This window comes from Manacus candei, unplaced genomic scaffold, assembly GCF_025592945.1.
Source record: "Manacus candei isolate 608988 ecotype Guabito, Panama unplaced genomic scaffold, ASM2559294v1 h1tg000027l, whole genome shotgun sequence".
NCBI classification, from domain to species: Eukaryota; Metazoa; Chordata; class Aves; order Passeriformes; family Pipridae; genus Manacus; species Manacus candei.
This window is the reverse complement of record NW_026138075.1, coordinates 9,640,479-9,655,288: the sequence shown is the minus strand read 5'-3', so window position 1 is coordinate 9,655,288 and position 14,810 is coordinate 9,640,479. Positions and strand designations below refer to the sequence as shown.

General features: G+C 37.8%; 1 protein-coding gene across 6 annotated transcripts in view; it reads right to left on the bottom strand.

The window, feature by feature from the left end:
- KIAA0825 (KIAA0825 ortholog) overlaps positions 1-14,810 on the bottom strand; it is a 245,049-nt gene that overhangs the window by 161,170 nt on the left and 69,069 nt on the right. For all 6 annotated transcript variants that reach the window (XM_051789274.1, XM_051789275.1, XM_051789278.1 and 3 more), the window contains exon 5: positions 10,036-10,206. In XM_051789274.1, coding sequence (XP_051645234.1) covers positions 10,036-10,206 — 171 coding nt within the window. The remainder of the gene's footprint in view (positions 1-10,035; positions 10,207-14,810) is intronic.

The window sequence follows — 14,810 nt, the reverse complement described above, 5'->3', positions numbered from 1 at the left end:
CCATTGCTCAGTGAGATGGGGGACCTGGTTACACAGACATGGAAAAGGCTGAGGTACTGAATGTCTTCTTTGACTCAGTATTTACTAGCAAGAGCAGCCTTCAGGAATCCCAGGCCCCAGAGACCAGGAGACAAGGTTGGAGAAAGGAAGATGTACCCTTGGTGAAAGAGGATCAGGTCTGAGGAAACCTGATAAGTTAAGCAAACAAGACATATGAATGTCTTGGGCCCTTACGGGATGCCCACAAGTGCCAAGGGAGCTGGCAGATGTCATTGCAAGGCCATTCTTAATTATTTTTGATCAATCATGGCAACTGGGGTAATATCCCAAAGGCTGGAAAAAGCAAATATCACTCCTATCTTCAAGAAGTGGAAGGAGGAAGACTCAGAGAATCAGAGTCTTGTCAACCTCACCTCAATCCCTGAGAAGGTGATGGAGGAATTTCCAGGAACATTATGGACAAAAAAAATCATCAGGAGTACTCAGCGTGGCTTCAGTAAAGAGATGTCATGCTTGACCAACTTGATAAACATTTATGAAGAAATAATTGGCCTGGTAGATGAGGAGAGAGTAGTGGATATTGTCTACCTGGACTTTAGTAAAGACTTTGACACTGTCTCCCATAAGATCCTGTTATAAAACAAGCTGTAGACAAGCTCTTGATATGTGGGCTGGATAAACAGTCAGTGAGGTGAGTCGAAAACTGGCTGAATAGCTAGGCCACCAAACATGGTGATCTGTGGCACAAACTCCAGATTGCGGCTAATAATTAGCGATCTATCTCAGGGATCAGCACTAGGTCCAATCCTGTTTAACACCTTCATTAATGATCTGCATGATAGGCCAGAGTGTACCCTCAGCAAGTTTGCAGCTGACATCAAACTGGCTGGCAGAGGGTCATGGTGCCATCCAGAGGTATGTGCAAACTCACGCACCTGGGAAGGAGCAAATCCAGGCATCAGTATATGCTGGAGGCCTCCCAGCTGTAGAGAATCACACAATATGCTGAGTTTGAAAGACCGTCAAGGATCATCGAGTCCAACTTTTAGCCCTGCAAAGAACCATACCCAAGAGCCACACCATATGCCTGGGAATATCATCCAAATGCTTCTTGAACTCTGGCAGACTTGGTGCTGTGACCACTGCCCTAGAGAGCTTATTCTACCATCCAACCACCCTCTGGATGAAGAACCTCTTCCTAAGATCTAACCTACACCTCCCCTGACACAACTCATTCCCCTGAGGGAATGAGGCCATTCCCTCAGGTCCTGTCACTGGTCACCACAGAGAAGAGATCTCTCCTCTTTTTCACCTCACAAGGAAGTTGTAGACTGCAATTGAGGTGTCCCCTCAGTCTCCTCTTCTCCAGGTGAACACACCAAATTACTTCAGACGCTCCTCAGACGGCTTCCCTTCAAGGCTCTTCACCATCTTCGTTGCTCTTCATTGGACACTCTCTAACAGCTTAATATCTTTCTTATATTGTGGTGCCCAAACCTGCCATAATATTCAAGGTGAGGCCTCACCAGTGCAGAGCAGAGTGGGACAATCCCCTCCCTCGCCTCACTGGTGATGCTTTGCCTGATGCCCCCCAGGACACAGTTGGCCCTCCTGGCTGCCAGGGCACTGCTGACTCATACTCAACTGGCCACTGACCAGGAACTCCCAGGTCACTTTCCTTGGCACTGCTTTTCCGTATCTCATTCCCGAGTCTGTCTGTACATCCAGAGTTGCCCCATCCCAGGCGCAGAATCAGCCACTTTCCCTTGTTGAACTTCATATGGTTGGTGATTGCCCAGTCCTCTCATTTGTTGAGGTCTCTCCGCAGGGCCTCTGCGCCTTTGAGGGAGTGAACAGCTCCACCGAGTTTTGTGTCATCTGCAAACTTGCTTGGTATCCCCTCCAGTCCTGCATCCAAGTCATTTATGAAGATGTTGAAGAGCTCAGGGCCTGAGATGGAGTCCTGTGGAACGCCACTAGTAACAGGTCACCAGTCTGATGTTACCCCAGTCACTGTAACCCTCTGTGCTTGACTCGTGAGCCAATTGCTCACCTACTACATGATGTGTTTATCCAGCTGTGTGCTGGACAGTTTGTCCAGAAGGATCCTGTGAGAGACAGTATGAAAAGCTTTACTGAAATTCAAAAGCTTTGCATAAAAGGACCTGAGGGTCCAGGAGTACACAATGTTGAACGTGAGCCAGTAATGTGCCCTTGCTGCAAAGAAGGCTCATGGTATCTGGGCTGCATCAGGCAAAACATTGCCAGCAGGTCAAGGGAAATGATTCTTCCTGTCTGCTCAATGCTGGTGAGGCCACACCTGGAGTGGTGTGTAAAGTTCTGGGCTACTCAGTACAAGACAGATGTGAGCATACTGGAGGGTGTCTAACAAAGGGCCATGAAGATGACAAAAGGCAATGAAGCATCTCTCCCATGAGGACAGGCTGAGAGCACTGGGACTATTATTCAAGACAAGATAAGGCTCAGGGTGGTATATCATTAATGTATATAAATATCTGAAAGGAGAGTGCAAAGAAGACAGAACCAGAGTGTTCTCAGTGGTGCCCAGTGACAGCGCCAGTGGCCACAGGCACAGACACAAACACAGGAGATTGCCTCTGAACATCAGGAAACAGTTTTTTTACTGTGAGGGTGACCAAGCATTGTAAGAGGTTGTCCTGAGAGACTATGGAATCTCCATCCTTTGAGATACTCAAAAGCTATCTGGACATGATGGTGAGCAACTGGCTGTAAGGGTCCTGCTTGAACAGGAGTTGTTTGGATCTCCATATGTCCCTTACAACCTCAATTATTTTGCAATTCTTTGAGTCGGTATTTCAAAAGAAATATAAGAATAAAAGTAAACTATATGGTATTTTTAAAATCTGTCTTGTAGCATAAAGCTGGTAAACAACAGTGGTCCAGATATTTCTAATGTAATGTACTTCATGTGAAATTAAAATCAAGAGGTTTTAAATAACCAGGAGCTGCCAAAGCATTGTTAAACATTATGTTCTAAGCATAAATTTATAGATCTTCAGTGATCTGAAGCTACTGATAGTACATGGCCAAATTTTAAGGAGATTTTCTATAAAATTTCCAGTATTTGTACATACATAGGATTACTCTAGAATTAAAAAAACCTAAGTGACTGGACATTTTCCATCTTTTCTGTTCTGTGCTTTCTATCTTATATTCGCCTTTCTTTTCCCATTGCAATTCCCCTTTATATATACATATATATATACACACATCATCAGATTCTAACTATAAGTACAAGTGAATATCTATATATTCACATTCCACTATTATTGTATTATTGTTGCTACTTAGAACAACTATTCATAACTTCTTATATAAAGAATTTAAAGAAAACCTTTAACATTTAACCTAAAGTCCTCGTGTATTCATGACACTGCTGCCTTACTTGTTAAGAAGTCATAGCTGAGAAAAATAAGTATCTAGCTGATGGTAGATTTGTAACTGCAGGATCAGAGTCAAAGAGCCAAATGATGCTTCTATCGGCACTGGTCATTTAAAAAGCTCCTTCATCATTGAATTACCATGTTCTGTTAGATTGCCCTACCTCCTTTTCTAACTAACAGCTTGGGCACTCCTGCTTTATACTCATACATAACTATCTATGTGCATCTAGGCTCACAGACATACAAAAACCGTTCTGGTCTTCTCAAAGAAGCCCCAAGTTCAAGTCTATCATATTTTACTGAGTTCCTTTGGTTTCTCAAATTTTTGCTTTCCCCAAATCTCCTCTGGGTAAAGTCAGCCTTAATCTTCTTCAATTTAACCACCAGCTAGCAAGGGCTCCCTTCACGCTTTTCATTGATCATTGTACACTTAGCCAGACTCTCCATAAAGACTCCGCACTTCAGATGCTACTAACCTTCCTCTCGAACATTGTTTCCAAGAGACATATATCAAATTATACCCTTCCTGTCCTGTACCTTCACTTGTTTTCTGACTGTCCTGCCCTAATCAGCAAACTCTCCTGGGAAATAGAATTGCAGCTTTATTCGAGGTACAGCTGTTACTCAGCCCAAATTAGTCTGCCACTGTAGACAGGAAGGCAGGCAATGGGACGGCGGAAGCATCCCTATCTAAGCAGCCAGTTTTGTACACAAATTCTTTGACTCCTCTCTTCTCCCAGATTCCAGACATCAAACTCCATTTGCACAGATAGACAGAAATGTATGTGATCCTTCTCATATAGCTTCTTAGAGGAGAGAATTTGCAGAAAGAGAGCAGAAAAACTGAATGTTGTGAAAGAAGATGGGGGCTGAAGGAAAACTTCTCATTCTTTCAGATTTACTCCCTTTCCAGAGCATATTCTACACTTCCACCTCTCTTGATTATTATGGAAGATTGGATTAACTACAAACTCTTGCTATATCTCTCTTGAAACTTACGTTCTACAAACTTGATAGACTGCTCATACTTTGTGTACTTCCTGGAGTTTACCAGCCAGGCAGCTTGTAAATAACAAGATTATATTGAAATCTTGAAATCAAAAACTCTTCAGCCAACTTTCCTTATGTGTATTAAAATTTGTCTGGGATTATTCTTCTTTTCAAAACAAATCTAATTGCAAAGGTCCCCTTTGCCTACAATGTATTTAATTATTTCTCCAGTTCATTATTTCGCTGTTTTAGTAATGATGATTATAAAGACAGAAGAGTTACAGTGACACCTCTTACACTGTTAATATATATTTTTATTTCTTATAAGAAGCTCCATTAAATTATTTTTTCTACAGACTTGCACAGTTTTCCTGTTTTTATAGCATTTAGGGTCATAAGACAAGTCATTGTGGTGCCATCTTGCATGCAGCATAGAATAGTAAAATATCAAGGAAAGCTTTTGTATGATACCTTACTGCCTGTGCATAAGCTAAGTATCAGTGCCATCAAAGTGGCTTACTTTAGCCGGCTCAGACAAAACTTTTATTGAAACTGTACTGGAAATAATATGTCTTGCAGAAGCGGGAAATACCACTCCCCCACAAATATAAACAAACGGAAGAAAAAAAATTGACTAGCTATAGATCAAAAACCCATTCTGCTTTCTATCTTCAATAATGGACTTTTTATCTGTTGTACTATACTGAGCAAACTGTCATAACACAAATACAGAAAATGTATCCTAGTGTAAATTCCATCTTCACTTTCGATTGATCCGTTGCAGCTATGTATTTCTTAAAGAAGCTACTTGAACATCTTGCTTTGAGATTAAAGCAAAAAAATCACAACTTCCTTCAATCTTTGCAACTTTTGCAATAAAAGAGGATGCACCTATTAAGAGGATGCACCTCGTAAATTTAATTTCACACTACTTTTACTACACTTTCCAGAAATGAATATAGAATTAAGAATTTCTTCTTACGGCGTGAAGGAAGGACCTTTGCAAACCTTCCAGCCCTGTGAGGCAAAGCTTATAAATCTAAGGGCTTGACAACTTTGCCTGCAGTATTTTCAAAGCGCTCCATCAGAAAAAGCCTTTCTTGATACTTGTTATCTGATCTGTCCAAAGTTCACCTTTCTCACTGGAATGGAAAAAAAAATAGTGAGACAGATGAAAGTACATTAGTACTTTAGATTTTTTAAAACTCTCAACAAAAGGCTTCTGAAAACCCAGAGGAAAGACAAATCTACCTTAAAGATGGGAAGAGAATGCAATTTGGCAGGATTCTAAACCAAAATCTTCTTAACCCTTGACTGCAGCTGAACATGTTCCAGATTACTTCAAAGAGAATAACCCCTGTGATGCTGCAAGTACTAGGTATGTCAGAACAACTCAGAATTCAACTGAATGTAAATAGAGAAGCAGACTGTCTCATCACAGTAGGGATAACCAGACAACTGCAGAAGAAAGGGTTAAATGTCTAGTCAAGAAAAAACAGAAGGTGGTTACTCCTTTAATTTTATGAAATCTAATGCTTGTAGTGGAACAAAGTTATGCAACACTGAGAATATATGTTAGAAAAATACAGATACCTTTCCTCTGAAAGGCAGAGTAGCAGTCTTGTCCAGATGCCAAGCTAAAGTTCAGGGATGGAACAAAACCACATCATCATTTGTTTGTCCAAGAACTTTTCATTATTTTCTCCTTTTATATGATTTAAGGCATAACTTGAACAATACACTAGCAGTAGATAAAATGTGTATTTATACTACATTTCTTTAAAATTGTGCTTAAATAACGCAAATGCAACTTGAAATCAAGCTCAAAACTTGGCAAGTACATACTGGTCATTGAGGGATAGAAGCTAAGATAGCTCTGGTAAAGTCAAGTCAAAAATATAAAATCAGGAAGAACTAGATGGAGAACACTGAAAAGAAGAGTAGAAAATGCAATTCAGAGAATTTTTTTGCAATCCATAAAAGACAATTCGTGAAAATGAGGATTCGGAATATATTCCAGAAGATGCCAGATACAGAACTCTCAAACTGAACTCAGAGACATATCCGTATCACCTAAAAAAACTCTCTACATCCATCTCCCTACAGAGTTCACTCTGGTTCACTGCTTCCTTTGGTGCTATTGTCTGCCATGGGGTTACCATCAGAGAACACTGGTAGGCAGTACTTCCCTCTAATATCTATTTTCAACCGCCTAAATTGGTCTTCATAGGATTCCATTGTGCACACTGCAAAGAAACTTGTCTTGTTGCCAGCTAGAACTCTGAACTACATGTCTTTCTTTTCTTCACTGTTCTTTTTTTGGTTCACAAGCAACCTCCTACCAAAAGCAGAATCTGCAGAAGAGACTACATCCAAGCGATAATGCAATGAAAAAGTATGAAGAGAAGCCCAGGTGGCCACCTTGCAAATTTCCAATGTGGAAGCCTTCGACCTCTCCGCCCAAGAAGCAGCTATAGTCCTAGTGTAATGAGCTTTACAAACCCTGGGAGTCTCTTTACCCTTAACTACATACGCCTCCCTAATACAATCCCTTAACCATCTAGCTAAGCAACTCTTAGAAGCCATTTGACCCCTCTTAAGACCCCCTAAGAGTACAAACAATCTGTCAGAAGATATGAAATCTTTGATTCTTCTGTGATAAACCCTAAGTGTTCTTCTTACATCCAATTTATGCAGCCATTGCTCTTTGTCATTGCTGGGTTTAGGGAAAAATGAGGGCCAAGAAACTGTCTAGTTTAGATAAAACTCAGATGCCATCTTTGGGACAAAAAAAAATTTAAAAAGAGGAACCATCCAAAGAACTACTTTGTTTCTGATGGAACTTGACACATGTTCTAAATATCAAGATTGAAGTACTATGGGATATAAAGCAAAAAAAACAATTAAAACTGCCCATGAAACAGCTATAGACATAAATGCAACACTTGACACAAGCACATGAAAAAACATGCTATTTTTGTTGCATCTCTGCATGAGTTATATAGATAAAAGACTCCTGTGAATACTAAAAGCAACCAAAAAAAAGAAAGCAAGTGCAAGGTTCCCATCTATGTGATGTCTAGGGAAACTTTAGTTCACTTGGACATTAGCCTACCTTTTATGAACAGGTCAGTTTCCCCTAATTTGCCAGTACTACTTGCAGAGGACTGACACTTCAGATATCCCTCACTGCACTGACTGAAGCGTAGACTGGATACACCCAACCTAGCTTTAACCCACTGAGAGTACAGGTAACTGTCTAGTACCAGCAGCACGTGGCTGAATCTGGGCTAATTTGCTCTGCTTCTTAGGCTGGTTCTGTAGTCTGTGCTGCACTGTAAACTTGATACTGGTACTCCAGTTAATTTAAAGCTGCTTTGGACATATCTACACTCCAGATTTTGTTAAATTAAACAAGATTTCTAGTAATAAGGCTTCTAAATAAGTACAGAAGATGGCAATTATATTTTCTAGTCACATATTATAATGTGTTCTGATGAAATAAAACAAGGATTCTAATCTATCCTTCTTATCAAAACTCAGTCTTCATCAGTGACAAAAATAAGATTATCAGTCTAATATAGGACATTAACAGAGAAAATTTTAAATCCCTTTTGGTACTTAACAGAGCCTGTAACTACTGGAAATATAGCTCTCATTCTCCCACATTCAATAATTTTTCATTTCATCACTACAACTGAGATTTCTGACAATATGAAGTGAAAATAACACAAATAAACCCTTCTTCTAGTCAGACATCTTATTAAAAATTTCTCTGGACATGTCTTCTTTTTACATACTACCTGTAAACATAAAACTTAGCAAAGTTTTGTGAATAGAACCACCTGATCAGAACCGCAACACTAAATACAAAGCTATGTCTGAAGACTTCACTAAAAGCACCTGTAAAATATTTACCTTCACTTGTTTTTCAGGGTAAAAGTAATTTTATGTTTTCTTTATAGAATGCAGCTTCTACCCAAAGACTCCCTCCTCCAATAAGATTTAATAATATTTCCCATTCAGATTTTATTAAGTAGAGGTACCAATTAAGAACTGACTTGTCATAGACAGAATTACCCTTAAAGAATATTCCTCAAAGAAGGAGGCTTAACATACTTTAGAGAAACAGTTCTGAATGTAATTAAGCTTGGAAAAATGCCTGTAGGATAAAGTCCTAAATACACTTCCTGGAAAGTAAATTATTTCTTATCAATGTTGAGTTCTTTAAGTTCTCTGAATTACTGGAGATCACGTCTTAGAGTGTAGTTATTTAAATGTCAAATAAATTTCCCACTCGAGTTTTTCAACTTCTTTACACTTTATCACAGAATATACTAATAAAGAGACTTACAATCACTCTTACCGAATGTGTACCCTGTCCTACACATGAGGAGGACTCCACAATATGAGAAGTTTACTCTAACACCTCTTTGTAGGATCAAGGCCATAAAACGTAAATCATAATGTATAACAGCTTAACATTTCTTGAGAATTAGTAAAACAAAGAGATTAAAGGAGGGAGAAATACACTGAAACCAATAGCAAAAATGGAACTTGAATGCAAATTTTATTAGAGCTTTGATGTATAGTCTAAAAATACATAGATTAACCTGTACTTCTTTATTTCAGAATGTCAGGATTACAGAGGAAGAATCCGTCAACAAAATGCGTGCCTCATTTCATATTTTTATTTTCATCAATTAAGTATTCTAAGACTATATTCCCAAAACACCTCTCTCCTCAGCTTGCAGCTCGACTACACAGAGAGTAAATATTTGACTCCACCTATCCTCTCTCCCTGAGCAGCCTGGACTCATTTCTGGTCTGATCTTTTCCTGCAATAGAATCAAAGCTCTTGAAACAACTTGGTCTCTGGTGACTTGGAGTTTTTCTACTGGCAGAAGCAGTAGAGTAGAAGAACATTTATGAGCTTACTGTCACCTGAAAGGTGTTATTCACCTCCATTTTCATATCAGGTTCTCCTGAATAAAATTAGATGAAAAAGAGAGTGAACTTGGAATCTATAGCAAATGCAAACGAGGCCTGATCACTTTACTGATGTAGAGCCTACTTCTATAAAACACCCACTGAAGCCAGTGGGATAAGCATATTAGTAAACATAGTACATATTTGTAAATGTTTGTGAGAACTACAGGTTAAACCAGGACTATATTCTTAAACATTTAGTTGTATGTATACTAAGATCAACTAAACTGTTGTTCAAGTCAGTGCTTTTCTCTCTTGAAAAAGGCATCTTTCAAGGATAAGTTCAGAAACATTCAATTTCAAAGAATTCAGACTCCATGTATTGTTGTGTCCTATATGAAGCATAAGATTTTACAGATAATTCAGTAGGAAACGTCAAGTTACAGTGTTTGATAGTTTTTCATTATGATTCGTTATCTACAGTCAGTACATCACATCTTTATATACAGCTATGAGTTCTTTTCCTCAAGTCATTGTGCTCAAATATAAATCTGCGTATTACAAAGATTTCTTCAGTGGATATGGTAACAAAGTTATTTTCAAAATATGATGACATAATTTAGGTAATGTTGAAAATCATAAAAAATTATATTTTGCACAAAGTAAATCAATACATTATTTGATTGATTACCTTGAACGTTCTTATTCCGCTCCATAAATGAAGGCAGCAACAGAATTTCTGCACAGAGCTCTTCAATTTTTTCCTCCATTAATAAGAAGAGTTTGATAAGTTGAGAAAGACATTTGAGTTGATACAATGTTAAGCAGAAGTTCCTTCCTTTTTTGGGGTATTCTTGGGAGGCTGTTAAAGTAAAATAATAAAATAACATTTATTATAGCCTAAAAAATGATCCTGCAAAATTGATTATGTAAAACAATATAATATATCACATAATTTCATTTTTCTTACCGTATAATGTATCTTTTTCTCCTTATAAAATACTGTTACATTAGTTCTTCCTAAGTCTTCAGCATTACTTAATTATCTTGGAAGTTACAATTAAATTCCAGGTTTTGTTATTCATTAACTAGGATATTTTTCCAAGCAGTGGATCTACTCAGAAACTTTTTCACCTGTGTTTTACAGAAAACCCACTGTGTTGCAAAAGCCGAAAAGGAAAAAAACACGTCATTACTGTATTCTAATGGTTTGGGACATCACATCAGTTGTCACTCTGCAAGTCACCTTGTCTGTTTAACAATCTGCTAGCACAATACAGTTGATGAATATGACATTTGAGTGAAAAGAAACATCAATCTAACACTCCACAACTTTAAATATGTGGGGTTTGAAAACAAGTGAGACTGTCAGTGAGCAAATATCAGCAAGTATTATAACTATAAGCATTTGGTATTTAAAAGAAGAAACTGAACATTTTATTTTGAAAGGTTAACACATGTAATCATAACATATAATCATGTCACATCAACCAGGGAACTCTGATTTGAGCAAAGTCAGACTATAAATGACTGTGAGATGTTTCCAATTCAGTATTACCTAACCACATGGGTTTAAGTATTTTAATTTTATAATTTCTTTAAATGCAACAGATTTGCACTTCTATGGAAATTGTGGCAAGCTGATACCACGTTCCTATGCAGTTCTGTTGCAGATGTAACATCAGCAGAACAGTTTATCTAGAAAGTGTCACAGTGAGAGTCAGAGTAGTTTGAAAGGGAAGCTCTGAAAGACGAAAACAAATAGAAATTGATTGAGATGTATTTTCATGTGTCAGATCTCTCTTACCTTTGCAAATTTGAAATACTCTGTACTGTCCTTTTTTCTCAAGTTCCTAGATATTTTTTTAAGCATTCACAAATCACTTCTAAATAGACATAGATCTAAGAAGCAGAGCTGAGCTCTGAATACTAATTCCCTAATTTACTATTCCAGTTTTGCAGCCTTAGAGATTAAAATGCGGGTTTTGCATCCACATCTGAATTTCCTCAAAATTCCAAACAGATGTATTCATGCTAGTCTCTTGCATTTCAAAGAATGGAAAAAGAGTTATGCATAATTGCCTCTGTTAGTGCCTTTCATCTCTGAATAACAAGTAAATAATATCTTTATCACTGGATTTCTTATTTTAAGTCCTAAACTTACAAAAAACCACATTCTGCTATTCAGAGATCTTGACTGCTTACCTGAAAGCTAGAGAATATAATCTGAGTTTAACTGATATGAAATGACTGCATGAGTCTGTGGTGTAAGAACACAAAACATATCATAAAAATGAACGAAACATTAGTTCTATCTCCTATAATTTGAAAACCTTGTGATGCTCTTGCCTCCTCTCTTGAGGAACACAGAAACCTTGCAATTATTTGATTATTTGATTGACCTAGAAGACAAAGGTATACCACAGTAATACTATTTTTAGAATATAATACTAAACTCAGAAAAAAGTAAAAACTTTAACTTTTACTTTCAATGATAATTCAAAGTATATTTCAGTTTTATTGTTTCTCAGAACTGACAACTCATTTATTCAGTGCTTCGTGATCAAATAGTGTGCACACACCTGAGTATCCAAAGTTTAACTGAGAGGTCTTATTTACATCCAGACTGTTAGGTTTAAAATACTGATGGCAGCATTTAACTCTGAAGACCACTGACCAGGCTGCTTGAACAACCATATCATAATCCATTTTTTAGCAGAGGAGAAGGCACTTCTTTTCTGACATAGTTCTGATTGGACAACTTACAGGACAGAAACCTTTATAAACTGTGTAACAGCCAGGAGCTAAGCAGATAATGCTATGACATAGAGAAAATATCAAAACAGGTTTGTAAATCTTATAGGAAATTGTCATGAAGAGAACATGTCTCCATGTGGACAGATGTGAAATAGACATGGGGACTGACTGTGATATATGTTCAACCAAACCTTAGTGCCATCAACCTGTTAGAAAGAAAATCAGCCATATTCACAGAGTGAGACTTATGGTTACTCTGGAAAAAGTTGGAAATGGCTCATGACTTATGGTAAGTCAGAGAACTAACATAACCCATTTACTCAGGTAATACTGTATGGCAAGAGAAGCACCCTTCTGTGATGTAAACAGTCTGAAGTTGTTGTTAGCACCCTATTCAATTCACAGAGAACTGCACACAGGGTGACTGAAAGCACATGAAGCTTATCTCAGCCAGCCATGAAGCAATGGCACTCCAGTCTACCTGCAGAATAGAAGGGAGCATGGAGAAAGTTACATGATACAAACCAACTTCCTTTCTGAACCACTTGCAGTTTGCTATCATTCATCTAAATTTGATTTTTTCTGCATGTCTGACTTCAATTCATGTAGTCCTTGTACAAGGAAATAGCTGCAGCAGGATCTTTGGGTATAGGCAAATATCAACAGGACTTCCATAGTGTCTCCTAACAACATGTTGATGTTAAAAAACTATTTTGCGAGAAGAATTTCTGAAAAGAGACAGAAAGGCCGGTACAGAGGCTACAGAGAGGTAAAGTGGACCATATACCCTCTGTCTATGTGCCAATGGGCCAATTTTTAAATATTGCTCTAAATAGAGGTGAGGTTGGGACCTAAACAAACATAGAGGAGTAAAAAACGGTTCTGAGCTTCTGAACACAGAGTCAGGCTTCAATTTCTGCAGAACAAGAATCACAAAAATACTGCTATACAAAACCATTCCTTATATGGATGATTTGCTCTGGAGGCTGAATCTTGCAGCAGACATAGCCTAAGTCAGTACAATGAGGTATGCTGCAGTGTAGGCCTCTGAAGCGGCTGGTTAGGGCCATTAAGGCCCACTAGTGCATGCAGGGCTTTTCCTGCATAGCCCTTAAGGAATTTCAGTTTTCAGACTAAAACCATAGAACAACAGCTAATTTTTGGAAAACTGTCTTTCTGCTTGAGCAAGGACAGCACAATTATTTTGCTGAGAGGAAAGAAGAGAAAGTAGTTGAGATTTCTGCTAAATACACTGTAGTCCTTTTAGGGGGTAGGAGGAAGAAGAAGTGGTAAAGACAAAAAATTTACTTGAATTAACTTGAAAGTACATTATTTATTTGTGGCAAGTAAAAAAAATCTTTATGGGTCACTACACAAAAATAGAAGGAAGCAAAGGAATAAACTCAAAACTTTCATGCAATTAACAACTCTACATTTAGATAATCCTGTCACATAGAGACAAAGGGGACCTAAAGGGCACTTAATTTCAGGTATGCTGATTTCCCACCACAAGGATGAAATGACAGGCAGTAGAAGTCATCCCAAACAAGGTTACTCTTAAAAAGCTTTTCTTATAGAAGAAGGTGGTCCAGGTAAAACTAATATTGAATATCTATCAATTTGTTTGTGTGCTGGTGCCAAAGCAGCCGATGCAGTCATACAGCATCAGAGAAACTAGAGGCATTCATTTTTATGTTTGGCCTTTCATTTTAGCAGAATGGATTGAAGCTGAAGAAATTTTCCTAAGATCTAAAGCACATGCTACTTCTGTTGAAGAATACAGCAGTCCATTTTGTGAGACCATTTGGCTGGCTGCAGCTGGACCATGCATGCTGGTCTTCAGGAGGTAGGAGGGAGCACTCTGACATAGCTGATCAACCATCCTGCTAAACTGAGGGTAACAGACAGACTACAGTGGATCTCAAGTGTCTGCTCAGATCTCATTCAAGCCTCATGACATCAAAAAAGTAGCAAATGCAGAGCAGAACACTAGAGAGCTAATTCTACTCAATATTATTTTAACAAAAAATCAGCATGTGATTCAAACAGCAAGGTTAAATTTGGTGTGGATACCCTGTATCTTGAACACCAAAACTCAGTTTTTCTATATTTGCAAGTAAAGTTATTTTCTGAAAACCAACAGGACCACTTGAGAGATCTTAGGAATTAAAAAGATGGTATCAGAGAATTTCACATAGCCAATGATGAAGTTCAGAGGTGTCCATATGAATTCTAAGACTAGTTAGAATTAACTAGTCTTAGAATTTAGATTAACTAACTAATCAACTAGTAAGTTAATTAAAGCATTTTTCAAGCAACATAGAGTGAAAAGACACACATTCTATAAAGCACTTGATCATAGTACCTGAGCTTCTCCTAAGTACTTAAATTCAGAAGCAAGATATCTGACTTGATCTTATCACTTTTAGAGATTTTCCATCACCTCTAAAAATGAAGAAACACGAGAAAAAAGGCTGAGCTAGATCTAAACGACCTGTGTATACCTGCTAACTTGTGATTTTATAGCAAGTTTCAAAAGTGATATTTTCCCCAAAGCTGTAGCTCCTAAAACGATTAAAAAAAGGTTCCAACTTCCTTAGTTATAGCCTGGAGGCATTTAAAATCTCAAAACGTGTATGAAAATGTGTATGAATGAGTCCCATAAGTTTAATGTAACTTTTGTGATTATTTTTCTTTCTTTTCTTTTTT